Source organism: Poecilia latipinna, unplaced genomic scaffold, assembly GCF_001443285.1.
Source record: "Poecilia latipinna isolate Pla-1442-1.1 unplaced genomic scaffold, P_latipinna-1.0 Scaffold1951, whole genome shotgun sequence".
NCBI lineage: Eukaryota > Metazoa > Chordata > Actinopteri > Cyprinodontiformes > Poeciliidae > Poecilia > Poecilia latipinna.
In genome coordinates, this window is record NW_015114567.1 from 42,210 (window position 1) to 69,698 (window position 27,489).

General features: G+C 38.7%; 2 protein-coding genes across 2 annotated transcripts; one reads left to right on the plus strand and one right to left on the minus strand.

The window, feature by feature from the left end:
- The first annotated feature begins 69 nt into the window (after nucleotides 1-69).
- Nucleotides 70-3,414, plus strand: med19a (mediator complex subunit 19a). The gene is made up of 6 exons (XM_015015777.1): nucleotides 70-432; nucleotides 856-978; nucleotides 1,522-1,655; nucleotides 1,744-1,840; nucleotides 1,924-2,018; nucleotides 3,046-3,414. Exons 1-6 carry the CDS (start codon nucleotides 213-215, stop codon nucleotides 3,109-3,111), a joined length of 735 nt encoding a protein of 244 aa, XP_014871263.1. The 5' UTR covers nucleotides 70-212; the 3' UTR covers nucleotides 3,112-3,414.
- A 259-nt stretch (nucleotides 3,415-3,673) lies between these two features.
- Nucleotides 3,674-27,489, minus strand: slc43a1a (solute carrier family 43 member 1a). The gene is made up of 15 exons (XM_015015775.1): nucleotides 27,201-27,489; nucleotides 20,984-21,147; nucleotides 20,567-20,756; nucleotides 18,608-18,663; nucleotides 18,265-18,341; nucleotides 10,084-10,176; nucleotides 9,094-9,227; nucleotides 8,877-9,004; nucleotides 7,973-8,119; nucleotides 7,845-7,880; nucleotides 7,628-7,763; nucleotides 7,333-7,450; nucleotides 7,180-7,253; nucleotides 6,548-6,671; nucleotides 3,674-5,878 (listed from the first exon to the last, which is right to left on the minus strand). Exons 2-15 carry the CDS (start codon nucleotides 21,135-21,137, stop codon nucleotides 5,678-5,680), a joined length of 1,668 nt encoding a protein of 555 aa, XP_014871261.1. The 5' UTR covers nucleotides 21,138-21,147; nucleotides 27,201-27,489; the 3' UTR covers nucleotides 3,674-5,677.

Here is a 27,489-nt window from a genome sequence, read left to right on the forward strand (position 1 = left end):
CATATATAAATGGTGGTACTACGGTAGTGTGCGTGTTTGCTTCCGGTATTACGGTAAATTGGGACATGAAAATAAAGCCACAAAGAAGAGAAGCAAAGCAGTTGACGCTCGCATGGATACTCGTTGAGTCAACGCTACATGGACAAGCTTTAAGCTAGAAAAGACCGGCTTTTTCCCCAAAAAACACTTTAAATGTATTAATCTTGATAAATATGACTGAAATGTTTTCCACTCTGTTCGGGCAAAATGAAGTTCAGGGACCTCCCGGGTCTTCGTCTTTAGGTTTTGGACCAGGGAAGCCGCCGCCACCCATCCCGCAGAACCAAGTCTCCATGGCGGCGCAGATGCCACCACAGCTCGTGGATGAAGGGCCTGCCCTGCGAAAGTCCGGAGCCATGAACGAACCTTTCTATTTACTGCGAGAGCTTCCTGGTACGTTCGCATTATTACGCCTGCTGGATACAATGTGTGATATTTGTATTTTCAACGGGTTTGGTTGAGATATTACACACTGACAACAGTTCCTAAACAGTGTTGCTAACAGTTGCTAACGTCACAAGTGAAAGCTAATTGTCGTTATTAGCCTCTCTGTTTATTTTTTTATCAGAATAGTTGTATTATTTACATCTCGACAAACATACCTTAAGCTTACGTTAGTTTACTTTTGTTCTTAAAGACCGTATATTCGTTTATATTTCATTTTAAAACCAAATGTTATATAACCAGAGGGAGCATCCGTGTTGTAGCATCAACACTCACCGTTCACCTAAACGTTACTGGATGTTTATTTCAACTTTATTATACATTTTGTTCTATTGTTAGCAAAACTTTTTCAATATAATTTTGTGTTTTTAGTTGGAAACGAATTGACGGGCAACACCAACCTTATCACACACTACAACCTGGAACATGCCTACAACAAGTTCTGTGGGAAGAAGGTGAAGGAGAAGCTGAGCAACTTTCTGCCAGAGTTACCAGGTAAGCAGCCTGCTAATTTATAAAAAATTAAAGCTTTCGTCTGTCATTTCCTATGTACTGTCCTTGTCATGGGAAGTTATCCTTTTTTTTTTTTTTTTCAAATCAGGAAGACTTTATTGCAGTCTCTTCTATAGATGCTAGGAATCTTTTAAATTTAACTCTAGGTCTTTTGTTTGATCATTTAAATATAAATAGAAATCTTTTTACCTCAAAAAGTACAAGTACACAACAGTATAGGATAAAGATGAAGAGGAGTAGAGCATTGCATAATGTTAATACGTAATGCATAGAAGCACAGTTTGAGCAAGGACTGCATAGTATTAAGAAACATCATGGTGACATTATTGTTGAGGGTAACAGTTGCAAAAAAGGCACATTCTCCCTACTGCTTAATTTCAATTCTGCCACCAGTGTTCCCATTACTTTCAGTGATTTTTAGCATTTCAGCCAGGATTACCTAATTCAAGTGGGAATCTGATGCTGTAAGGTCTTATCGAAATACTCATATGCCATTTATGTCCCTTGCACATATTTGTGTGGCAGGTATGATCGACTGTCCGGGCACTCAGGACGGCAGCTCGTTACGCTCGCTCATCGATAAGCCTCCAGTATGTGGGAACTCCTTCAGCCCGCTGACTGGTGCTTCGCTCACAGGATTCAGACTACACACAGGACCGGTACTTTATTTCATATTCTGGTCTGCTGCTAACGTCTTAAGCACATCGTGATTAGATATTAAACTCTAATACATGCACATATTTCCAGCTCCCAGAACAGTACAGACTGATGCACATACAGCCTCCAAAGAAGAAGAGCAAGCATAAACACAAGCACCATCGACCACAGGACCCATTACCACAAGGTAGGACAAATTATTACCTCTGAATGCAAATGAGTCCATCATGTCTGCAAGCCACTTACTTACCTGCTTCTTTACTATTTCAGAAACTCCCTCAGACTCTGATCCTAAGAAAAAGAAGAAGAAGAGGGACGATGACCCGGATCGAAAGAAAAAGAAGAAAGACAAGAAAAAGAAGAAGGTGAGAATAACTGTTTAACGCCAAAGTAATAATTTCTTTTCTTTATAACTCGGATCAAAAATGATTACATTTTGAGTTGGATCTGACTGTCCTGTCTAATGGTGTAAGATAAGAGGATGATGTTTTTTCCAGACACTACCCACAGAAAGAAATCAAACATCTCTGTAATGAATCTGATAAATATAAATACATTATTTAAGTAAATTTTAAAATAGATTTTGGTGTAGGCTCATGTAAGCTGTTAATAGTTATTAAAAATAATCAAACTGGAGAAGAAAATGGATTTATAACTACATTGTGGGTGTTACTTTTTATCATTGTTGACTTTAAAGGTTGCTGTCAATTTTCCAGCTCTTGATTTGCTTCTAGCTCCTTTTTGTGTTAGTGTGACAAACTAAAATTATATCACCATATTTGGTCAACATCCTGTCTGTTGCTGTGCAACGCTGGCTTGGTATTTAATGTTTTCTGATTACTACAATTTTCTTTAGTTGTAAATTTTTTAGGTATTAAAGCCATGTGCATATGAGATGTATGGAGAGCAAAATGTACATTATTTATTTAATGTAACAAATAAATAATTAATTTTTGTTTATGACTAAGTTGTTTGGTACAGTAAAATTAGCATAATAAACATATTTTTCTTTAAAGTGAGTTAATTGTTTCCAAGACCATGAAACTTAAACATTCTGAAATAATTGCTCATGCTTTTTTGTAAAAAAAAAAAAAAAAAACGAAAACAAAAAAACAAATCAAGATATTTAATAAAGCACTTGAGCGTTTGTCATTTTAATTAGGACTTGTTTATAATAAATTATTTATTTATAGAATTAAGGCATTTTTGGACTTTCTTCGAGATTAACTGTGAATGAAGACAACAAATCCAAAATGTTTTTGAAATTTTAATGTTGTGGTTATTTCTTAATTTGCATTAGAATTATTAAACCAGTTTGACACTTTTATCTGTGTGTGAACAATGTCGGAACTGTATAAAATGAAACCGGTGTTTATCTCTGCCCTGATCCAGAACCGCCACAGCCCAGACCACCCCGGCCTCGCTGGATCGCAGCCCAGCAGCAACAGCCTCAGATAGACAGAAGCCCACTGTGTGTGTCTGCCTGTTCGAATGTGTGACGTTTTGTAAGAGTGTGTGTTTTACAGGTTATTGTATTATTAAGAGTATGCTTAATGAGATAAACAGACGGCTGAATAATGTGTGTGTGTGTGTGTGTTGAGTAAGCAGAGATGCTGGGTGAAAATGGAAAGAGATGTTACAGATTAAGCTTAAAAGAAAACAACTGTGTGGATGGACTAAACAGCCGCTGTGTATTTCTTTAATTTTTTTGTTCTTTTGACCATAACGCCAAAATCAAATAAACTTTGATTATAAATTTTATGTTTCTTTCCTTAATCTGATTCACCTTACCAGAAAACAACACATTTACAGCATGTTTTATTTGTACATTTATTTACCAAATAAAGCCCCATAACCTACATGAATTCTGTAAAACAAAAAACTTAACGGTACAGAGGGACTGCTGTAAAGTCTTTAAATATGGTTTAAGCAAATGTTTTTGCTTGTAGCTCACAGCTGAAAAGACCACATGTAACTTATACTTACTGCTGGAATAATGAAAGTAATTCAGTCTGTTCTCATGAGGTAAAACTGTAAATTTATGGAAAATGGCTTTGGTTTACAGGGAAAGCCGTTCGGCAGAAATGTTCTTAGAAATACCTCTTCTATTGAAAGGCAAGATGACGGCAAAAAGAAAAAAAAATAATAAAGCAAAGCTACTTCCTTCTACAGAGAAAAAAACAAACCATGCATCAGAAATAAAAAGTGGCAAAAACTTAAATCTGTGTGATGTAAACATAGATATACACTTTGTTTACATTTAGGATCGTTACTTTTCTGCTGCTGACACAAAGGGAAAACTATCTGCTCAAACAGTTTTTATTTTAAAATCAGATGAGAAAGCACATCAAGGAAACAGACTAAAGCCACAGCAGGTTGTCCTTATGTTCCTATGCTATACACTCCAATATTTGTAGTTAAACAAGCTGAAAACTTTATAAAAGTAACAAGCCACACCACAGTTGTATTTACAAAAGTATATATTTTTTCTAAGTCAATGCAAGACCATAGAAATAAAAGCTGTATAGACCTAGAATCATCTGATCTACTTTTATTGTAAGCCCTCTACAAAATAGATTTCCCTTTTTATTGCTACTGCAACTAACGTATAAAAACCACACTTGCATACTCATATTATATACACACTAGTTCATTTCTGTGCATAAAGCAATACAAAGTGTGTTAAAACTGTTCAGACACACTGTGTGCAAGAACCACCCCTGTCAGTCACATTTTCCTATACAAAATTGTTCCTATATATATATATAAAAATTACAGAAATGTTTGGGTTGTAGCATTATCAGTGAAACAAGTGGATGACCAAAGGTAAAAATGGAATTTACAAATGTTTTTAGTCTTTACCTGAAGAAAAATCAGATAATCGAAAGAGTTCATCATCCTGTGGACAATGGGACAAAACAGGAGGAGGTAGATGTGGTATCGAAACATCCAGCCATTTTTGTGTTCAAATTATCAGAAGGGCTCAGATATAATTCTCAAAAACATCTTCATATGCCTCATAAGTCTTCTTGACTTTGGCAGGTGCATGCTCTATGTTTTCCTGATTCGCTTGGATTCTTCTTACTTTGGGAATACAGTAGAAAAAGCACAAATAGCATTCTGCATGATACAAAAACAATACTGATCAGATTATGTAACTGTCTGAAAAACCTCGTTGTGTCTTTGGTGTTCGCAGGTTAGTACCGATTGTCGGGAAACTACTTCAAGTACGGTGATATCCACAGTTTGTCCATGCCTCCGCTTGATCTTTAGGTTTATGGCTTAAGATGAAAACTGATTTGGCTCTTGGATCTAAATCCAAATAAATAAAAGCAACAAAAGCTGATGACACGTCTCTCCAAATAACAAGAAATCCTGACTCGTAACAAACAAACAAAAGCTACATGATCTTGTTTGTAGCAGGTAAAACAAGCACTAGCAATGACTAAAAAAAAGAAAAATAATACTGTTGAAACCAGAAGTTTATATCCACTGAATACAAGAATGCTTAAAGTTAAATCAGATCAGATGTCTCTTGTTTTAGGTAAGTCTTGATTACCATTATATCTATATGCTAAATGTCACAATAATTAAAGAAATAATATATCAGATATTCCTTTTAACTTTCTCATCATGTCAACAAGAAAGCAGTGTGAAACCTTAAAGTACATCCACTTAAATATGTCAGACAGCCTATCAGATGTTTCCCAAGCCATGACATCATCGTCTGGGCTTTTCATTATTGTTTAAAAATATAGTAATTATTCTATATTTAAACTCTAATTTTGGAGACATTCATAATAAATCTGTCATTTAGGTGATTCTAACTGACCGAAAACAAGGATTTTTGTCTCATTTAACTTCAGGCAGTGAGGAAAAAGTGTGTATGTCTCTTTTTTATTTAGTGTATGTTAGCTTCTGGTTTCAACTGCATATCGGTGAAACACTTTTTTTTCTCAATGAGAAAAAAAAAAATCCGGTGTTTATTCTGCAGCCACATGCTTAAAATGACCCATGATTTTGTCTAAGCGTCTGTCAAAGCGTTGCCGTTGCTGTGAGGCTTGTTGAAGCCGTTGGCTTCGGTGGACTTGAGAGCTTCCGTCTCCTGAAAGGCAAGTTGGTTGTCTCTGGCCTTCTGTTCCCTCAGCAGGTTTTTGCGGTGGAAAAACAAGTAGCCTGGCAGCAGGAAGCCAGTGAACGAGAAAATCAGAAGGCCCAGGTTTATCTGAAACACAGGCGGTGGGGGACAGATGAGAAGCTACACCACAAGGTTGATGTCCTGGAGTTTTTAGATGCCCCTAAATCACTTGTCCAACGCCTCTGCAGAACTAGATTTAGGCTATTTATTCTGGGGAAACATCTATAAAAGTTGCAGGATAGTAGCTCTCTAGAACTGGACTCAGACGCCCCCTGTCCTAATGGATTTGTTGCTAAGGACAAAATATGTCTAATTCCCAAAACATGCAGAAAAAACAGAATTATTCCCAATATAGACGTCTTCGTCTTTCAGATCTACTTTAGCCAAAAATATTTATTTGGTTTCTAATCCTTTAAAGTGGATTACAATATTATTCACCCAACTAATGCATCATTGATTTTTCTTAAGTGTCAGATTGAAAAAAAACAAAAAAAAAAAACAGAAAAATGTCTGCTTCCCAAAGGCTGCTGTAAAAATACAATATTTTATTTTATGTTTTTGCACTTTGAGTTAGTCTGTCTTTAAAGATAAAATAAAATAAAAATTAAAAGCTAGTGGTCCAAAATGAAATTCTAACAGAGCCAAATGTCCTACTTTATGTACTGACGGCTCTTTATTTATTTATCTTTTTTGCTATAAATCATGTATGACTCTGATTCATCGTCACAAAAAGAAAATAAGGTAGCGCTCCCTCACCCAGTAGCCGTTCCCATGAAGATGCGACACCATGACGATGAAGAGCGGCTGCTGCAGCAGAGCGACCACTGCGCTGATCATGGACTGGAGGCCTGTCAGTGTACCGAAGTGGTTGGACGGGTAGCTGTTGAAGAAAAATAATAGGTGGTTTAGCACGGCATTGAAATAAACTCCAGGATCATCAGGATGAACATCAATGCAGAGTAACTTATCTAACTGCTATGTTTCATGTTAACTTCTTCTTTTTGATGACGCAACATATATATTAAAGGTGTTAATTACTGCCAGAGATGGCTTGTTTCCATGTCTCCAGTGAGCACATGTCATCTTGCTGTAGGGAATTTGACCTGCTCTGGTTTTGCTGAAACATCTGGTTGCTTTTATCACACTGTAAAGCTCTGTTTTATTTTGGTGTTTATTTGGTGTCGGGAGATAACTCTAAATGAGCCGGAAAACAATCTGCTTGGACTTTAATACTGTGAATATTGTAGTGTTTTCTACCTCGTAGACACAAACATGGCACCGCTACATTGTTTGCTCTGTGGTTTAAAGAGGAATCTTGCCAAACGTTCCTCGCCTACGGTAATGAATGCATCCTGTGCCTGTCGTGTTGCTGGGGCTGCAGGACTCACACAGCAGCGTAGAGGCCGCCGCAGCAGGAGTGGATGAATCCTCGGACCATAGTGTGGAGGATGAACGTCAAAATCTGCAGCAGAAAAGAGGCAGCTTGTAAGCGTTTTATTCTGATGGTATTTTATCGTTAATGTGTAATGCGGTGTGTTTACCTGTAGAGGCAGATTATCCACGAGGTTACAGATTCCAAAAATGATCAGAAGGATGTTGGTGAGGATGAAGGCTCTCATAGCGTTGGTCACTTTCTGGATCTTACGGTCTCTTTTGGCTCTGAAGGAGAGACAGGACATATTTTTTTAACCTGCATGACAGTTGTGGTGTTAAACCCGCCCTCCATCTATAAGAACTTCCTGTTTCCATCCTTACATGCGGTCCAAGGAAGCCTGAAGCTGAGAAATAAAATCCCAAACAACTCACGTCTGTTGTTATTTTTTTTACTGGACGTACCTCTTCACTATCCCTGTAGAGTCACACTTCTCCTCTTCACACTCCTTCATCTTCCAGTCCATGATGTAACCAATCAGAGGACACGTCACCAGACACAGCAGCTGCAGCGTGCCGAAGATGGAGGCGTAGAAACCCACTGAAAGATCAAGAGGAAAACAGTAAAATGAGGAGAAAAGGTCATTTTTAAAGGTTTATGCCATAATACAACAAAACTCACCTGTGTTTTCAGCCTCAAGCACAAGGTCATTGGGTGCTAAAGTATAAAAAAAACAACAAATTTTACAATAGTGATAAAACAATAATAGAAAACAAAATGCTAGAGGTTAAAGCTCATTGGGCACTCACGGTGTTCTACACCCCGGGTCACCATGAACTCCAGCATCTTATTCATTGCTCCCATGAAGAAGATGATCCTCAGCTGGGTCATCCCCATTGTGACCAAACTCCACAGGAAGATGGGGGAGAACACGGACCGCCGGAAGGGAACAGCGTCTTAGGGAGGAGGAGAAACCTTTGGTGAGGTAGTTTTCAACGCTGTTAATGAACCTGAAGTTTAAGAGGTTACAGTAAAGATGAAAAAGGCAATAATTTAGACAACCTCTACTCAAATTTATAGAATCTTTTATTAGGTTTAAATTAAAAATGTGTCCTTTACCAAAAGGGTAAGGCTTCATGATGCAGATTTGAATCGTATGAAAAGTGATCAGTTGTGAACCTCACAAATCTGAGTTTTTCCTAACAAATTAAAGCTTTTTAATCCTTTTTGCTTTAATTTTACAGTGACAGACTCAAGACTGGTTTCCTGGAAAAGTTTATTATGAGCTGAATTATCAATGAGTCGTAAAAAAATGAGTAAAAATATTGCCGTTGGCCCAACACTTCAGCCATATTGCTCTCGGTGCTATGTGACGTAATGTAACTTAAAGAAATGTAACACTTTGGTTATAAAGCCTTCAGGGTGGTTTCACCTTCTACATTGTCAAATTCAAACACTCTGAAGGAAACTTTCTAAGATGATGTTCCAACAGTTAAAAACAATCTTATTTGAGTAACTAAGTTTATCTTATGTTTGTTAGAATTCATTAAATTAGATTCATCTTGTAAATATATTTTCGTCATACAGGGAGTCAGTGGTTTTACGTCTCCATCACCCCAACATTGTCTTATAAACAACTTGATCAGTACATAAACATAATTGAGAATCGTCTTATTTTTTTTTCCCTCTAACATGAGCGGTTTGCTAACTCACTTGGTGCAGTGTCGGGTCCGTTGGGAAGCTTCTCCTGGGAATGTCGGACATCTCCGTTTTTCTGGTTCAGTCTCTCCCCGGCAGCCTTCTGCTCAGATGAAGGAACCTCTTGCGTCGTGAGAATCTTACTGTTGAGTACAAAACAGCTTTAGATCCCACTTGCTGGACTAAAACCCACTGGTAACGTTTGCAGCAGACGGGCGGGTGTCACACTGACCTGTAGTCGACCTCGTCTGGAGTTGGGAAGCCGTCCGAGGGCCAGTTCCAGAAGCAGTTAACAAAAACGAGCCCGGCGAGAACCGCCCACGACCACATGATCACATGGAATTTCAAGCCTGCATCGTAGATCAGCTACGGAGACGAGAAATGATTGATGCAAAAAAAAATTAGAGTTGCTGATTGAGTTTTTTAGTGCATGCAGCAAAGTTCTGAAGTCACTGTAGTAATTGGAGACAGACGTCCTTTTTAATACTTTTCAGCAATATTGTACAACAAACAAACATTGTTCTGTAAACCCTCAAGGGCTTCAAAGAAAATTTGAAACTGAAAGATCTTCAGGAACCCTGGATAGCTTTTCATCCAGACCACTGTAGAGGAATACAGAACATCTGGATCCTTTAAAGCAAATTACAAAGAAATCTAATGCAGTTTCAACAAGGTTCCTGCAAATTTTGTAAATAAAACATCCAAACTTATCCAGACTAAGCTTTCCAGCATGTAAAATACTGAAATTCACATCCTGTAGGGGACTTTAAATGTGTGTGTGTAACAAAAAGCCGAAAAGAAATGAAGAAGGAAGGGGAAAAAAAAACACAGAAGGAAGGAAAGGATGGAAATGTAAAAGAAAGAAAAATAGGACAGATTCCGAAAAGGAAGGAAAACAGTAGAAAAAGAAAGTAGGACACAAAGGAAAAACGGAAAAAAGGAGAGATAGAACATAAAGGACAGCTTTTAGACAAAAGGGATCAGAATAAAGCCTCAAAATATATCTGAATAATACATTTTATTAGCTTTTTCCAGACCTTTTCTGTCCAATTCTGTCCACTTTTGATTGGACAAGAAAGTAGTTTTAGACAGTAGGAACAATGTCTAAATGTACTGTTCAGGTCTTATGCATGCACACACTTACAGTCACACTGAGTCACCTTTAACCTGCAGCAGGAAGACACAGGGAAAAACTAGAGCTGTGTTAAATTTTATAATTTACCTTGACGCCGGGGAAAGTGACGGCAGAGGAGGCGTAGGAGCCGATCATCAGCGACATGATGGTGGAGCTCAGAGAACCAAACATGTTGGGCAGCTGCAGGCACAAAACACACACACACGGTTATTTGTAATACTTATTAAGCTAATATTAAACATGTTAAAGCTGTTTACTTTTTTCCCCACCACCAGGGGGCAGAATGAATCAGCTTTAAGAACTGCCGGGGAAAAACTCCAAAGCTGTGTCCTCCAAACTTTCTACACATAAAGTTTTCTCCTCCTGCAGAGGAATTTATTACTTTCTAATTTCATGACAGCCTCACAGTTTCAGACGAACAAAGCTTTGCTGTTTTAAAGGATTTGGGACTAAAGTCCTGCCGACCTTTCAGCACACCGTTTGACCCACTGTGAACGGCTGCCTGAAACATACCAAACCACATGGTGGCAGGTACCAACACATCATATATTAGGCCGGCCCAGTCACAGCAGTAAGAAGATTATAACATTTAACAACAATCCATTGTGCTGGCAGCACACTAAATGCCCTTAGATTGCAGTTTTAAATGGGTCAATCGTGATTATAAAAATCACATGTGAGGAATTGTAGTTGTCCTCCACTATTTTACCTAACCTGCTGTCGGCGCCACCTAATCCCTCAGCTGTGTCAGGGTTCACCGAGCCGTGTCAGTGCCCCCCCTTTTTTTTTTTTTTTTTCCCTGCACACCGATCTCACTGTAGCGCATCTATGAGACACCGATATGTTCAGAGCTCAGAGTCTGACTTTCATTTGGGAGAGAAGAGGCCAGAAGGACAGGTGCATTAACCAACAGCTACCTAGCTAATATGCATGGCTTATTCGCTGGCTACTCGCCTTTTGATACGCATCCAGCTGCCGTGAAGCGATGCTTGTTGGGAGTTGCACTTTCTGCCGCTAGAAACCGTAATCCTCTGTGATCCATTGTAAATATAAACCAAGCAGCTTGAACTGTAACACATGTTTAATCACTCCTAATAACCGATCATGCAGAGCTATTTGTAACCCTGGCTTATTATATCTGAACCTCAAAAAAAAAAAAAAGGCAACTCTGCCAAGCTCAGCAGCCTCATAGACCCTGAGGTGGTCAGATTAAACATCAGATAATTACTGAACAGAATTGATACTTTAAAACCAACACTGGCTGTTTTAGTTACATTTTCACAGAAAATATCCTGTTTGACTAGTTTCTCAAAAGCTGGAAGTGAGATATCACCATGTTGCATCATCCTTTAATGTATCGACAAACACAGGATCGTTTGAGTAAAAAAACAGTTTGCACTTTGTACAACCTTTTTTCTGGGAGCAGGATTTCACCATTGCAACATGTTATTGGAAATTGTTCCGATTTGCCTTTATATAAACCCTCCAGTTTATACATGCATTTATATCTGTTTAAGGGTCTGAAGTAGCTCAGCCCCTTTTATTTTGATGCCCCTAACTAAATCACCTTGAAATAATAATCTGGAGAAGTTCAAAGCTGGGTTAAGAGACCTGTTAAGAGACCTGTGGCACTCTGGGGGAGCTCCACTGCTCAGGTGGGTCATGCACTACACAAATCCGGCCTTCAATGAAGAAAGTTATTGTTGAAATAATGCAACAAGAAGTCCTGCTTGCAGTTTCCTTCAAGCCATGTAGAGGAAAAAGCAAACATGAACGATTTATTATTATATGAAAAGCATTAAATGCAGCATTCCCACAGTGAAGCATGGTGGTGGCAGCATCATGTTGTGGGTTTGGTTTTCATTAGCAGGGACGGGGAAGCTGGTTAGAGTTGATGACAAGATGGACGAAGCTATGTTACTTATTACAGTTGTTAGGGTTGGTTGTGTTGTCAATATGCAGATTTAAATAGTTATTTCAATGCATTTTTATGTTTCTACCAAGAATAACAAGGAAATAATGTTCATCTGGTCATTTTGTGAAACAGAAACTCTATATAAGTATACAGAGAGACTTCAGACAGGAAGATGTGCCCACCAGGAACAGACTTCCAGGAACTTCAGAGCCACATGTCGAAAAGCTTTGTCTAGGGATTCTGTATGTGGGTGTCAAGTGTGCTTTTCTGCGAATGTTGACATTTTTATTCTCAATGTCTGTGAGAAAGCTGCATCGAGGTCGCAATATGGTGACAGTTTGCAGCCGGCGTGCTAATGTGTCTGTGTTGCACCAGGGAGCATCAGGTCACTCTGAGAGCCCGCAGCAAGCGGTTAGCAGGCAAACAGGAGAAAAAACGTTTCCCTCAGAGCGCTGTAGAGAGAGCCTGACTGTCTGAGGAAGAGGAGGAAAAACATCTCGAAGAACACTCGTCTTCATTTATGATTTCTCAGAATCGGGGGCGGGGGGGAAACCTGACAACTTCATGGCCGTTAGGTCCGTGGATCTGGACTCTTCTGGCCACAGAGGTTCAAGGAGATAATGTGAAAAGGTTCACAGAGAAGAGTCTTGAAACGCAGGCAGAACAAAATGCAAGGCCTCGTTCCTATTTAGCATATCCACGTTCTCCTTCAAAATGCATTGAAAAACATTGCTATATAGGAATTGGATCAACACAAAATAGCACATAATTGCGGGTTGTAAAATGCTAAAAGTCTGGGATGTATTTGCATTCAGCCGTCCTGTTTCGGTATTTGTTGAACCGTCTTTTGCTGCAGTTACAGCAACAAGTCTTGTGAGGTTTGTCTCTACCTGCGATCCCAGTAAAATACACTAAGGCTTTGGGGTTATGACATGACAAAAATTTGGAAAATGCCACATTTCATCTGTAAGAACAGACGTGACGAAGCCCTGCATGTTAACAGGTGACTGAGCCATGCGGGTGGTTAACCAGGGGTCAGAGAGTCACAGAGAAAAGGAGCTCAGGCCACTTGTTTGTCGCCTCCGATCATTTCAGCCTCCGCTCCGGCTGTGCCCACTCAGCTGGACTCTGTAAGATCTTGCCAGCCGGCACCGACTTTAATTAGGACTTTAATTACCGAGAATGTGCCAAATGACAGATCAATGAGTTCAGAGATGTGTTTCAGCTCTAGCGACGTGGAAGAACAGTAGATTACATGCGGAGAAGTTGGCAGAAATTATATTTTAAAAAAAGTTAGTGGGAGAAGCATTTCTTCAGGATTGACTGATCTCTCTTTAAACCACAGCTGCACCTCCTCAGCAGGAAACACTAAACCACAGCTGAGTGGCTCCGGCTTCTTCTTTCCCCTCGCTTTATGTCCTCGCTAACCTTTCACAGATTGGCTGAACTGTCACATCCAGCTGCACTGGACTTGCATAAACCAGAGCAAGGCCAAATGTTTTGATTTGGGTCAAAGCTTTTTAAAGTTTCTTTATGTTTGACCCAGAGTGTTGAACAAATTTCACCAACAGCTTCAATAACCCCGGGAAGGAACAACTGAGCACATATTCATCACCAGCAGGAGATCCAGCAGCAACTTCTGCTCTAAACCCCATTTTATTTTATTCACTTTTTCCTGGAGAGCTGATGTGGTGCAGCTGATTTGCTCACAGCTGGCAATCGATAATGGAAAACTAATCTAACAAACAGAACTGCTTTTATGCGTTTGTTACGCCATAGGAAGAGAATTGCTGCTATTCAACCGTGTGTTCCTATAATCTGTGAAACCATCACAGGTGTGTAACCCAGAGGCTGAAACAGAGACATGACTAATCCTTAAAGGAACTCTGAAAAAGGTGCAAAGCAGGTTTTCAAGCTTTACTTCTCATTGTATTATTTCACAACTTCTAACAAACAGAATCAAGTAAGATGCTGTTTTCAGTTCATCTTTTGTTGTACTGTCTCTGCATCACTCACAAGAAAACCCCAGAAAACAGGAAGACAGTTTAACCAGTAACTATTTTTACAGCTACTGGTTTTTCTATTGAATGAGAACAGAAACTTCACCGAAACTCATTAGAAAATCAAAACCTCGCCAAATAGTCAAATTCTATTTAGGTATTATAATGTTTTAATGTCTTTTTTTGTTGCTGTTTCGAGGAGATTGAAACAGATTTTGTGTTTTTATTCTCAACTTTTTCAAATGTAACTTTTAAAACAAGAGAAAAGATGTTCGAGGCCAAGTTTTTGCTTAATGTAGCTGCTATGCTAGGTTGTAATCTTTTTGATTAAGACATATTCTTTTTAATTTATTTTTTGAAATTCAGAATTTACTGTAACTGGTTTTCGTTCCCATGTTAACTATCCAGACAGGAAAAAAAATGCCCATTTTCCATATGTTTTACTTCTTTTTAGAGCTGTGTACGAACCCTGGAACGCTACTTTGCAAAAGATTTAATCTTAAATGCCGTTTTCAAATTTTTGCATTTGCAGAGAATAAATATTTGCAATTTCTATCACTGTTATTTAAAAGTAGAATTGATTTTTGTCTGCATGTTCTTTACCTTGTAAAGTAATTCATTTTTTCATGCATCTTCAATAAACGTATAATATAGACACACCAGAACAAATAGCCTCAATATACCAAAACATGAGCACACTAACAATGTCTCAGTTTGTTATCTGACATGTTCCAACTACATGTTGTTTATAATTTGCAATCCTACTAGTAATTTAAGTGGGTCATTTATTCCTGTAACTCGGTTAGGCGGTATAACACTGATGTGTAATTCTTGAAGGTTATTATTAAAAAGTTGTATCATAATGTAGGTAATTGACGATTGGAGATCCAAGCAGAAACAGGGACAGTTTTGACTCAGAGCTCTCAGACGTCTCCGGTTTTTCATGATATCCGAGTGTGTGCGTCTTTGTCCTTCTGCTGCTGTTCTTCCATCAAAGCAACATCAGCTTGGAGCTTCTGTGAGCCACAATACATCCAGAGAAATGCTGACAAGAGGCCAGACAAGGACAGACATAAGTGTGAGGCGACTCTAACATTAATGCAGGTGTAATATTAATTGAGTGTGTGTATGTGTGTGACCGATGGGACAGAGTGAACAGTACGTACAGTATATTGAACGTGCGAGGTTAAACAATGACAGGGCTGTTCATGTGACGCTGTGCTGCTACTCTGAGTCTCTGAAAACAGGGAAAGTATTTTCAACAACTTGCTTTTATTTAAATCATCCCTCTGGGGAGTTGACCTAAATTAAGTTTCAAATAATTATGAGCTCAGAAATGTTTTTGTAAAACTAAATGCCAGGTCACTGAACTGTACAGAAACCCAAGGAGTGCATTTGTGAAAAAAAAAAACTTCCAAAAATGAAATCTTCTTAAACAGATTCAATGAATCGATCAAATTGATTTATCGGCAGACCACATAGCCTTGACTCAGCCAATCACAGTCATTCAGGATTTTTTTCCAAACATTTCTTCCACACTTTCCTTCCAGTTTTTAATAAAGCGTTGAACAGTCCTCAACCCAATTTTTAGTAGTTTCTGCAACCTCTTATGACGTTTTCTCTGTTTGATACCAATACGTTGACCCTCCTTAAACAGACCGACATCCTTTCCATGACCACAGTATGTGTCAGTGTGTGTATTTCCACATTTGCTTAAGAAATGAGAAGCTACTTATTGCGTCAGCTGGGTGTTAAGTAACTTGTTGCCATCTGGAAGACAGTTTGCCAGATGCAGTAACTATCCAACACTTATGCTCACACTTTTTTTGTTGTTTTTATTTAGGTGGGGTGTCTGGCAGCTTGTCTTGTGGCTGTTTTTCATTCACGAACCTTAACAGTTATGACTGCCTGAAGTGAATTTTAACACTTTTTTTACTAAATTCATCTTTTACAAAGTCTAAAGCTGAGATTTTCAGACACATTTCCAATGCATAGATAAAAACAATTGTGCCACATTACACATAAATATTTTCTGTTTTATCAGCAGCAGGTAACATGTAAAAATAAAGGAAGGGTTATGTTGTAAGTATTTCATAGAAAATGTTTTGGGGCTGCAGGAATCTTTCCAGGTTTCTACAGAACCAGATTACATGCATAGCCACTGTCTGACCTTGAGAGAGGCCTTGAAAATCCTTGACTGTTCAACCACAAAGTGCATTCAAATGCAGCTTTTCTAGAGTTTCTGTACGGTCATACCGCACATTAACTGCTTCACTAACTGGACTTGGTAATCTGCTTTCTACCGGCCTGTTTGAAGCTGCTCACATAAACTGTATTATAATGTCAGAGAGGTCACAATAAGTCTGGTGCCATTCACGTATTCCACTTATTACAAAGCAAAATATGTTTGAATTTTGCAACCTGAAGGAGCTCCTGAAGATTATGTTTTCAGACTTTGTGCTCACTCTCAGTTGTTGGAAATCTATTGAAATAAAACACAGATTTTTATAAAAGTACAATATCCTTCAACAAAAATTTAAGCTATGTAAGATGTCATAAAATGGCAATTTTTGCCTGGAAAATAGATACTGCCCCTTTACATTTTGTTCCTAAAATTCTTTCATTCCTAGCAGTCGAGATCTGGACATTAGTGTTTGACTTTTAAGGTTTAGCCCAAGAAGAACAAATAAAATCTGACTGCGATTGTAGCGCACACACCACAGGGGAAAATATGACAACTTCTTCCATAAAGCTGCCATTGATTTCTCAAAGTCGCATAGACGTTTATCTTTCCTAATCTTAAAGTTATTTCATACAACTGCTGTGAACTGAGCCTCAGTTAAAGATATATTGTTTACAAAGTCACCAAAAAAAAAAAAAAATGCAACTCATGAATCTTTTCTCATCCAAAGGAGTTTGTGCTGAAAATCCTAACACCAGTACAATCGTAACCCAAGGTTAAAAGTAAAGAAATTTGAAATTGTTAGCTAACGCAAGCTTTGAATCTCATCTCAAAACAAACTGCTTTTAAGTGTTTCCTACTACGTCACGTCAGCTGTTTTTGAGCAGGGCCAGCTGTGTTTTACTTGGAGGCATAAATAAAGTTTATTTAACTGAAGCAGGTGTTGTTTTCACACCGCCACGTTACAGACGCCACATAGAGGCTGTGGCATAATGTCACCTACTTAATCAGCATGACCCTTCGCTTTCCAAAGCCCGCATGACAAAATGCGTCCTTGTGTATTTTAGGTAGAGGGAGGAGGATGCAGAAGGGTGTGTGGGCAGCCGTGGGCCATCATTGGTCCAAACAGGCGTGACAGAGTTTCCATCAGTGAGAGGTCAGATGCTGCCTTGGGTAAACACAATGTACCCTCAAACAGCATGACTCTAAACACACGCCAGGAAACAAGAGGCAGCTGCACTGACAAAACAGCCCTAATGATGCTGGCGGCAGCTGAGACGTCATACATGCATACATACATACATACATGCATACACACATTAACCTGATGCTGGTGAGATATAAACAGATCCCAGTCGCAACACGCTCAGCTGACCCAAACAATGCCGAGGCTGTCAGCTGACAAAATATCCCTGTTCATTTGTTCCAGGTACAAATTCCTGCGTTAGATATTAAATACAACTCGGAGTCATAAGACAAAAGCAGAAACCTACTGTACTTATGTGTTTTTATCCTTAACAAATAAATTAAAAATTAACCAAATGTCAACAGAAATAGATTTATTTACGAAGGACATGCTGTATAAATGTGAAACTGTTAAAAGACCTACCACTCGATGCATCACTTTTAGACTTGATAAGAGAGGAAATCTTCCATGTAAAATCAAAAAGAAACTTTATAGATTAACAATGCAAAAATCTACAGTCAGAGTCCAGAAGCTCCTCTGTCCTCAATTCGATTCAAGCTGGATAAGAAGCATAGTCTTGTTTTTGTTTAGATGTTTTTTGTACATTTGAATCGTGTGTTACTTTTGGAAAAATTCAAACCAACTTCATGGCAAGACGTAATATTTACTAAGCCAAGTATTTCTATTTCCAGTTTTAAGAGGATTACGTTTGTTCTAGATATTAGGAGTTTCCTGATTAACCTGTAACTTGATAGATCTATTGATAAAACCATTGATGGCAATGTCTATTATTGATATTGCAGAGTAACATCACATTTCCATCTCCGTGCTTCCAGGAAGGCTAAAATTAAATTTCCTCAAATACTGCATTTGGTAAAGAATCACCAAAAAAAGCAGTGTGTGGTTTGTATCTTGAAAATGTTTCCTTCGTTATCTGTATTTTACTTCTATTGTCTCGTTTATTCGTGTTGTTGTCGTTTCTCACCGTGATGGAGGTGAAGGTCAAGCAGATTCCTCCGAAGCCGTTCAGTGAGAGAGCCAAGAAGATGAGCGCCGACAGAGCTGCAGAGATGAGAAACATCTGGTACATTTTGTCCAAATAAAACTACAAAAAAGTGCAGGAATAACTGCATGTGCAGATAAAATGCAAGAGTTTCTAGGGGTTGACATGATGTGATTTTAAAAAATTGTACTTTTAATCTGACAGCCGAGACTCATGGGAATGTATATTAAATTTTATTGGATTTGACTGAATGAATGTTGCAGGTTTATGTATCCTTGTGAGGTTAGAGTGACGTTCTGCAGAGGACTAACTTATTTGTACTCACCGTGAGTGTTGTAAGCAGAACCAGCCATGATGATGCAGGACAGCGCAAATAAAGAACTGCAAGGAAACATGAAGGGCGTGTGTAAACAATAAAATAATCAAGCACATAGTAGAGCGTTGTGAAGATACCGTAAGATGAGTCACTGCTAAAGGATCTTCTAGTGAAAGCAGGAGGAAGGATTTTCTCATGAGTTTGATTTGACTGAAAGGCGTGTCTGAAGAAGTTTCATTCATAAAAAATGCACTAAATAAAAACTTCACAAACTAAAAAAACTGTCATAATCTTTGGGACAGGTTTTTTTGTTTTGCTTTATTTTGTATTTGTCACTTTTTGCTTTCATTATTGAGTTTATTTCTTAGTTTTAAAGGGGCGGTATTGTGTATTTTCCAGGCACATAAGGCAATTTTTTAGCACAATGAAGCAACTATGTTGCCTTTAGTTGATATAAAAATGTTGCATAAAACAAACAAAACTTAAAAGAAGTTTGACTCTGAAATTCGATGCATAGAAATTGGGCCTCTGTCTCCATCAGCCATTTTCTTGCATTTCCTCAGGTTGACCCCAGTGACCTCTGCATTATCCCCTCACAGCTGGCCTTTATTCTGCCCAACAGACCCATCTGTATTCACTAGAGATCACAGTTAAGTCTCTCAGTTTCTTTCCTTCTCTCCTGGATTTCGCTGCTGTTCTCGCTGTGGATATTTTGTGGTTTCCTCTTGCTCTCCAGGTTTTCTCTGTTTTCCATTAAGTCTCCTCTCCTTCTGTCCTGGTGTCATTTGGGTCATCAACTAAACTCAGATATGACAAAAACTTTGGCAAACAGAATAATCCTTCTAATCCAGCTATATAAAAAGGATCTAGAGGGGAAAAAACATACATCCTGGCATTTTCACAGATCCTAAACCCAAATATGTTTATAGGCTAATTAACTGTTCAAGTTTCAACTGGATTTTTCTGACAAAGCAGCCTCACTTTCAGCCCCTGGGTTTTTTTTTTTTACTTTATTTTTACATATGGTGCTAATTAAACACAATTTGGCACTCTGACTTGCATTAATGTTCTTTCTGAATTTTTTTTAATGTAGTGTAAATTTACTAATTTTATACAAAAGGTAAAGAAATCTACTTGCAGCTGATTTCAGGCTTTTCACCAAAATGAACTTAGTTTTGCTCTTAACTGGTAAAAACAAGTGTGGTTAAAAAACAACAGTTGGATTTAAAATTTAGATAAGGAGTTCAAATAAAATAAAATTATAAATAATGGTTGTATGGTGAGGACCGAAGTTAATAAAGGCATTCTGGTTAAAATGGGAATTTGCATTTTCTTGTGTTTGACATACAAAATGAAGGGACAGCGAAGGTTTAACCCTCACTCAGAGCTACTCAGTGGAAAACTCCCCAGGAAGTAAAATGTCCATCGTAAATGTCCGAGAGTCAGACTCTAGTGATCTTTGCTCATGTCCAGATCGTTGCTGAGGTTCAGACAGAAACTCAATGTAGATATCATGCAGGTATTATAGTGTTATGAATGATTATTGCACACTTTCTCCTCCCTGCATGCAAACAAACACAAAACTGCTCCATCTTGTCACACTTCACAAATACAATGAAACACATCCCTCTTTAGGAATGCTGTCCCTCCACACAGCAGTAGTACAGGAATAATGGAGGTTAAGAAGAAACATGCTGCTTCACAAGAATCCTACGTATGCATGCTGGGAAATGAGGGCAAGCGCTGATTCCTGTTAAATGTCCTGAGTCGGAAAAAGTGACGATGACTACTGCAAAAATCTGCGCTCAGCTTGCGTCAGTAAAAGTACTGACCCAGTTCACTGGGCAGAAGCAGCTCTTGGCTAATTTGACTCTTTTCTGACAAGCTACTGAACCAAGCCTGGGTTGGTTGTGGTGTTTTCACTCCAGCTTCACAGACGGATGTTCACAGTGTATTTTATGACCCTACCTGCCGACCAGCCGAATTGGACGTGGGCCGAACTTGTCCATCAGGATGCCTAATGGCAGGGTCGTGGCGCTGAGCAGGAAGGAGCCGATGGTGAATCCAAGATTTAGCATCTCCTCCTGCTCCACACAGAACAGCAAGTCATGTGCATCTTTGGTGGTGTTTTCAGGAGACGCGGCCACGGAGCTGTTTTCTGAGGGATAAAGTGTAAAAGGCTGATCAGAGAGCTGCGACAGAGCAACATCTCTGAACAGAAAATAAGCAAAGGTCTCAAGACAAGCCTTCTTTTGGTGCTCCTCTTTTGGTGTGGACACACACTAACATCTAAAATACACACTTATTCTTATTCTTTCAGCGAGATAAAGAACGTTTGAGAGAACTGAATGGTTCTTTAGCTACAAAATGCTTTTCTCTTCTTACCTGAGCACAGGTGAGAGTAGAAGCCCTCCTTCTTCAGCATGATGAGAAGAGAGCCCCATCCCAACAACACGGCCGAACACAGAAGGTTTTCGATCACCGCCGTCACCGCCATCCACCAGCGCCTCCTGTAGGCCTGAACGAGAGAGGGCGCCATGGCTGATGCCCTGAAACCCAGAAGAGAGAAGATTGTGGGGAAAAAAGCAAACAATAAATAAAATTAATCAGATGTTTAACAAAGCCTTTAGAAGGGAAATATGTGTAACTTCAAACTTCATTCATTACAGATCTTCTTCAAACTGTGTTGCAGGTTTGAGATCTACATAAGTCTCTAAGATGAAATCAATTACCTGTCAAACTATTTTAAACTAAAAAACAAATAAAATTGCCACCAGTTGCTCTTGTTTCCATAAATCTGCCACAGAAAACAAGTTGTTTGTTGTCCTATCATTTGACCCTGGAGATCAATGAAAGGCTAAATTAATCACATTCATATGATTTCATGTTCAAGACTGGGAAATTTTATGTTTCTGCATTTTTTATCTATTAATTTGCCTTTTGCTTGAGCCCAAATTGTGTTACTGTTTTGTAAACCCTTACTTTGCCACGCATTATACACAGTAATCTCCTCATTATTCTCTCAGCTACATTCATTCACATGGACAAGAAGCAACAAACACTAATCTTTTATTGTGCAAATCAGAGCCGCATCTTAAAAGCCTCAGGTTTTAGCTGAATGGGCCTTTTTTACGGACAGTTTAGTCCTGGTTTTATCTCTCTTGGATGAAACTGGTTCGCGAAATGGGTGGCTTTTATGTAACTGCAGATCCGTGTTCGAACAGAAGGGCCTGTGCTGCCAAGCCAAACAAAGAAAAGCCAGTCGTGACCACCTCTAAAGAACAGACACACGAACACACCCTCTGGACAGGTCGAGGGACACTTTGACCTCTGACAGTGGAGCTAAAAGAAATCTGACAGCACTCATCTGGAAAATGCCTAAATAAAACACAATGATCCAAAAATAACCAACTATGTGAAGCTGCAAAAAGGGGGGAAAGAAGGCGGGCGGTGGGAGGAGGGCGACAGTCAGGCCCTCTGACAGGAAACACTTCTTAATGAGGGCCCATTTCTTACATGTGTCGTACTGGACAAACTGAGACGCTCTAAAGGGACAGATTTGTCTCTGCGTGTGCCTGCGAGGCATGTGTGTAATGCGATTACTCACAGCCCAGCGAGCAGCCAGTCTGCTGAAAGGAGCATTTAAAACGGAGGATTTCCCTGTAACTGACACCCCGTGATGAAAATCTCTGCAGTGGTCAGTCACACACTCCCCATAACCCCAACACGGAGGTGACAGAGTGAAACCGTTCTCATTCACTCACTCGTGTAAGTCCATAAATGAGACTGATAATGAAGTCAGAAAGTAAGACTGAATGAGTGGAAAGTGAAGGTCTGGGCATGAAACTACAGCTGAATTAAACTGGTTTATGCAGCATGAAGTCATGAATATGTTAAAGAACTTGGAGCTTTTCCTCTTTTTGCGTTTCTCGTCTCAAAGACCTAAAATGCCTTTATATGGGAATAAATGAGTTTTTAGTTGTTTTCAAGCACCATCACCTTCAATGTGAACCCTGCTCGTCATATCGAAGGTTCAAACCAGCATTTGTCTTCATTATAGATCCATCATTATAGATCCATTATTCAGGTTTATGTCTGTATCAGTTTTGGGTAGAGTTCAGGCTTATGCCACAGTTTCCATTGTTCCTATAGGAGCAGATTTGAGCTGCCAGTTCTGATTTTGACCAATGGTTCATTTCTTCAAAATATTTTATCTCATAAAAAGTAAAAATGTGCTGCAGATTGTTGGATACAAGAGATAGGAGTTTTGAATCCAGTTTTGTTAATTTTGAGGCATTTAAAAGAGGAGAAGAAATGATTTTCAGTGGTTGCCTTGGTGATTAGAGATCAGAGCAGGTTAAGGGAAAAAATGGCAAATTGATGCATCTGTAATTTTTAGAAGATTAAATAGATGTGCCTCCCAACTCTACACACCTTGGTCAAATTCACAACAGGACGCTGGAATCAAATGCATAATTTTCTACCTTTCTGTAAGATAGATGGGTAGATATTTATCTATTTCACTTCTATTTTACCTGGAAAGACTGAGCTACAAAGAGACAAAAACTGCCAAAGTATGAAATGGCAAAGCAGTGATATGGATTCCCAGGAAGTTGACTTGTTTAGTTTGAGTTACGTCATTATACTATGATTATAAATGTCCTACATTGATCTCTGGCAGACCTGAAATGTTTAACAGTGATTTGCTTTATAACAACTATGATGGAAAAAAACAACCACACGTGAAGATGGTCCTACTCGTGTGTTATTAGTAACATCAGAGCGTAAATTGTCCTTCAAAACATCATGTGATGTGTAAACAGCACAGCAGCCGTCATACAACTGCAGCAAAGACGTTTGGGAAAACGTTCAATCTTTGACAAGCTACCAGGCCAGCACTGGTGAAAAAAAACAAAAAAAAAACAGTTCCTGAACTGAAATTAGACCATCGTAAGAGAAGAAATGACAGTGGCAGCAAATTCAACTGCAGCCTCCATAATCACAAACTGAGCTCCATGTTTTCTAATTTAACTAGAAACATGGCAGTCAGAACAAAGGGCAGTGAAAATAAACACCATAATTATGCTTTTTATATATCTTCAGAACCATCATAGTGTAGCTCACACATTTTTGTTCAATTTTGTTACTTAAAACAAGATTTACATCTTATTTTATATTCGTGTACAATATGACAAACTGTATGTAGAACTGAGGAAAGACGGTCAGTGAAGCCAGAGGCTTCTGTCTTAGTTGACAATGGTAGTTGTGTTGAGATTGTAAGGTCACAAGATAAACATAACACGTCAACACACACTGGAAACCAGTTCTCTGAAGGCAATAGCCAGCAGCCATGATTTTAAGGTATCAGAATAACCGTGTGTGTGTGTGTGTGTGTATCAAGTATCTGAGCTCAGGTTAAAGGAGGACGTGGACCGAGACAATCTGGGGTCTGCTGCTCTTCTGAATTATTTCCATCGTGTTTGTTGCTCTCTGATACTACTGCAGCTGCAGAGGTTTTCAAGTTTTCACACTCCTAGAGGCTTTTAAGATTATATCATGTTCAATCTGAAAACTTGTGATAAACCAACACAAAGTAGTACATCACTAAATATAGAGCAATCCTGGAAGGCTGCAAAAGACTTGAGACTGGGGGTGAGAATTGTCTTAACGCAGGATAATATACGTGCAGCCAGAAGTACAACTGCATGGCTTACAACAAAGAATTACCACATGTCAAAGTGGTCCAGTCAAAGTCCAGATCTCAATCCAACTGAGGAACTGTGGCACAATTTGAAAGGTAACATTCATGTGATTTTGTTTATGGAATCTGACTGAGCTTGAGTTATTTCACAAAGAAGAATGAGAAATAACTTTGCTGTACAAAGAAAAAATAAAAACATTGAAGTTTGAAGTTCATGGGACGTTAATACCTTTGCATTCCATTGTATTTTAAGAACACCAGCTGTGGGAACATGAGAGCCTTTGTGTTGTGATAAGGTGGAGCGGTCAACACAACAAATACTCGCCAACACGTAAAACAAGAAAGCAATTTGTCGTTAGAGTTGGTAGGCAGCTGTGACTCCTGACACAAAACTGCAAAGTGTGCTGGCTGAGCAGGAAGCCTGAGTAAGGAATCCCATATTTGGAAAATGTTTCCTGAAATCCCTGAGCTCCAGCTGAATGATGCAATTTTGCTTCTGCTGAAGTCATACAGCGCTGTAGTATAAAGAGACGTATTGGGTAATGAAGTTTGATTACATGCATAAATAAATGACAGTATTTAATTTTGCCATGTCTGTTTTATCCATCTTGTCTCCAGCTTTTCTTTTTAAGTGTTTCTTCCCCCGCTCACATCCAGCACTGCCCTTTTTATCCATGCTGGGGAATATTGCTGTTCCTGACCCGCCGTGTTTATCATTCTCCGCAGGACATAAAGAACCGCAGGACAAACTCTTTATTCTTATACGTTTCCAAGAAAATAAACCACACGCTCTGGGACAACCCTCTAACGCCGCCCTGCCGGGAGGGCAGCTGCTTCTCCGCGGGTGTGACCTCAGCCTGGGTCCGGTTACTGACTGCGAGGGGCGGCCGGTGCGGAAGCGACAATGCTGCGTTCACTGACTTGGCGTAAAACAGTAATTATGAGTTTAAAACAGTAATTATGAGTTTTAAAACAAGCAACGAAACGCCCCCAAAATATCGAGTTTCCAGTGACTCGCCTGTATAAGAGCATTAAGAAAACCAGTATCTTTAAGTTAAATACTTATATTTAAAATTTCAAGAATGTTCCTAGTTTTCTGGTTTCATCATTTTGAGCTGAAACCAGCTGCAGTGACAATAATCAATATTTACAAATACAACTTCCGCTACAGGCATAAAAGCTACTAATGTGCAATTTATGTAAACAAAATGAGTTCACTTCTTGATAAACACAGTTTTGTAAAACCAAACCACATTCCAGTAAGTATGTTATTTTTAAAATGATGCAAGTCAACATACTGACCTAAATTTGGAGAGAAATGTCACCGGAATTGTTTTAAGTGGCTTCAAGACACCCTTTGCATGTTGTACAGGCTAACAACATTAAGCCGTTTTGTACTAAGTCCATTTTGGACCTGTAAACAAACCATTTCATTTCCAGCTACATAAACCCATTCCCATCACTTTATCGTTTGATGTCGTATTTTTTTTATCAGAATACAAAAGTCTCACTTAGAATTTAAAGGTATTTTAATTAAAAAAAACGTGCTTTCACATCCTATTATCATTTGCTGTGGTGAACATAATATCTCACAGCCTTATTGGAAAAATGGGCAAAAGTTAAAAACATCTAAAAATATATATTTCTATCTAAATAAAAAAACACAAAAGCTCACTTTTGTCTGCACACCTTCCCAGTCACATGTTGACGGTCAATGCTGGGGGTGGTGTTATTTCAAAGTAATTTAAATAATTGATCAGTCTTTGTTAACACTGCCAGGTAGCTGATTGGATAAGGGGACAATTCTTCTGCATTTTTGTTCCCAGAACCAAACCATTTTGTATCCATCCATACTTAAAACCTTTATACAACCTGTTTATCTTTCTTTTTAGATTAATAATTAAAAACAATATTAAAAATGCTCTAATCTCCCATAACTATATTTTTGATTTCTGAAAACCTTGTGGTACGTCCCATTTCTATTTGTTGAAGATCAATTTCTCAAATAGACCAGGTGATAAACTGTGATGCCCCAATCAAACCAAAACAAGTCTAATCAACCACCTACTGGTAAATATTGATAAAACTCATAAAACCAAATTCCCATGCATTTAAAAAAATCATATAAACGGTATGAAACATCCCACAGCACATGGCTTAATGTGGGTACAAAACGACCACAATTACAAGGCTACAAAGTTGACCACAATGACAGCATCTTTTTTCCTTGGTATTTCACAAATAGATACCAACATGTTGAACAAAATTAATAAATATATTACCAAAACAGTACATTTGTAAATAATTTAATTTCGCAATTTAAAGTGAACAGGGATCTGCTTTGATAAATTCTGACTGTGGGGGGAGCCAGTGAAGGCAACGTGTGTATCTTTATCCTGATGAGACAATTAAACTAATGCTAAAATGATGTTAGGGTTTAAAATGCGGAGAAGTAAGACATAAGAAGTTGTTACGTGCGTTTTCGTCACTATAGTAAGGGTGCGATAAGCATAGGGAGTTCCTCTCAGATGGAAACAATGTTTTACTACAACAAGGAAGAAATAAGGACACACCGTTCAAGCATGGGAGGAACTCTACTACCATTCCCGACATATCCGTGGATTCCCTTTTATTAGATATAGTTTTCACTTCTCAACTTCCTCGTCTGTCCGCGCCGCGTCTTTTACGTCTTTTGCTAATTTTCGCGGGTTTATGAAGAAGCGCCTTGATGAAAGCGAAGTTAAAAAGTTATGTCCGCCTCTTTAGTTTAATGCCACGTGTCTGTTGTACCCGGTAGATTCAGCTACGGCTCAGTCTACATCTACATTATCACCATCAGTATCACGTCTACAACATACAAAAACATGACAAATCTTAGGGAAAAAACAAATATCTACTTACTTAAGTTGTGCGTTTTCTTTGTGAGAGAAACAGAGTCTTCAGATGATGTCTTAAGTTTCATTCAGGGTATCAAGCTGGTAAAACTTATCAACTCCCACAGTTACTTAGATTAGTCAATGTTAAGATCCTGAAGCCATGAGTTAGTTGTACTTTTTCTTGAGTTAGTTTGGAATTTTTTCTTGTTTCTTCTTTGTTGAGGATTAAGTTTTTCTCACACACATTTCTCTGTTCTCTCTGGCTTCATTTGAAGCACCCCCCTGTTCTCCTATTTGACTTCTAATCTCCTCCC

Coding starts and splice junctions, on each gene's coding strand:
- med19a (XM_015015777.1), top strand. CDS start 213: ATGACTGAAATGTTTTCCACTCTGTTCGGGCAAAATGAAGTTCAGGGA. Junction 979..1,521: donor CTTTCTGCCAGAGTTACCAG/GTAAGCAGCCTG, acceptor TTTGTGTGGCAG/GTATGATCGACTGTCCGGGC. Junction 1,656..1,743: donor TCAGACTACACACAGGACCG/GTACTTTATTTC, acceptor ACATATTTCCAG/CTCCCAGAACAGTACAGACT.
- slc43a1a (XM_015015775.1), bottom strand. CDS start 21,137: ATGGCGCCCTCTCTCGTTCAGGCCTACAGGAGGCGCTGGTGGATGGCG. Junction 9,228..10,083: donor TCACTTTCCCCGGCGTCAAG/GTAAATTATAAA, acceptor TCGTCTCCGTAG/CTGATCTACGATGCAGGCTT. Junction 7,254..7,332: donor TGGATAATCTGCCTCTACAG/GTAAACACACCG, acceptor TTTCTGCTGCAG/ATTTTGACGTTCATCCTCCA.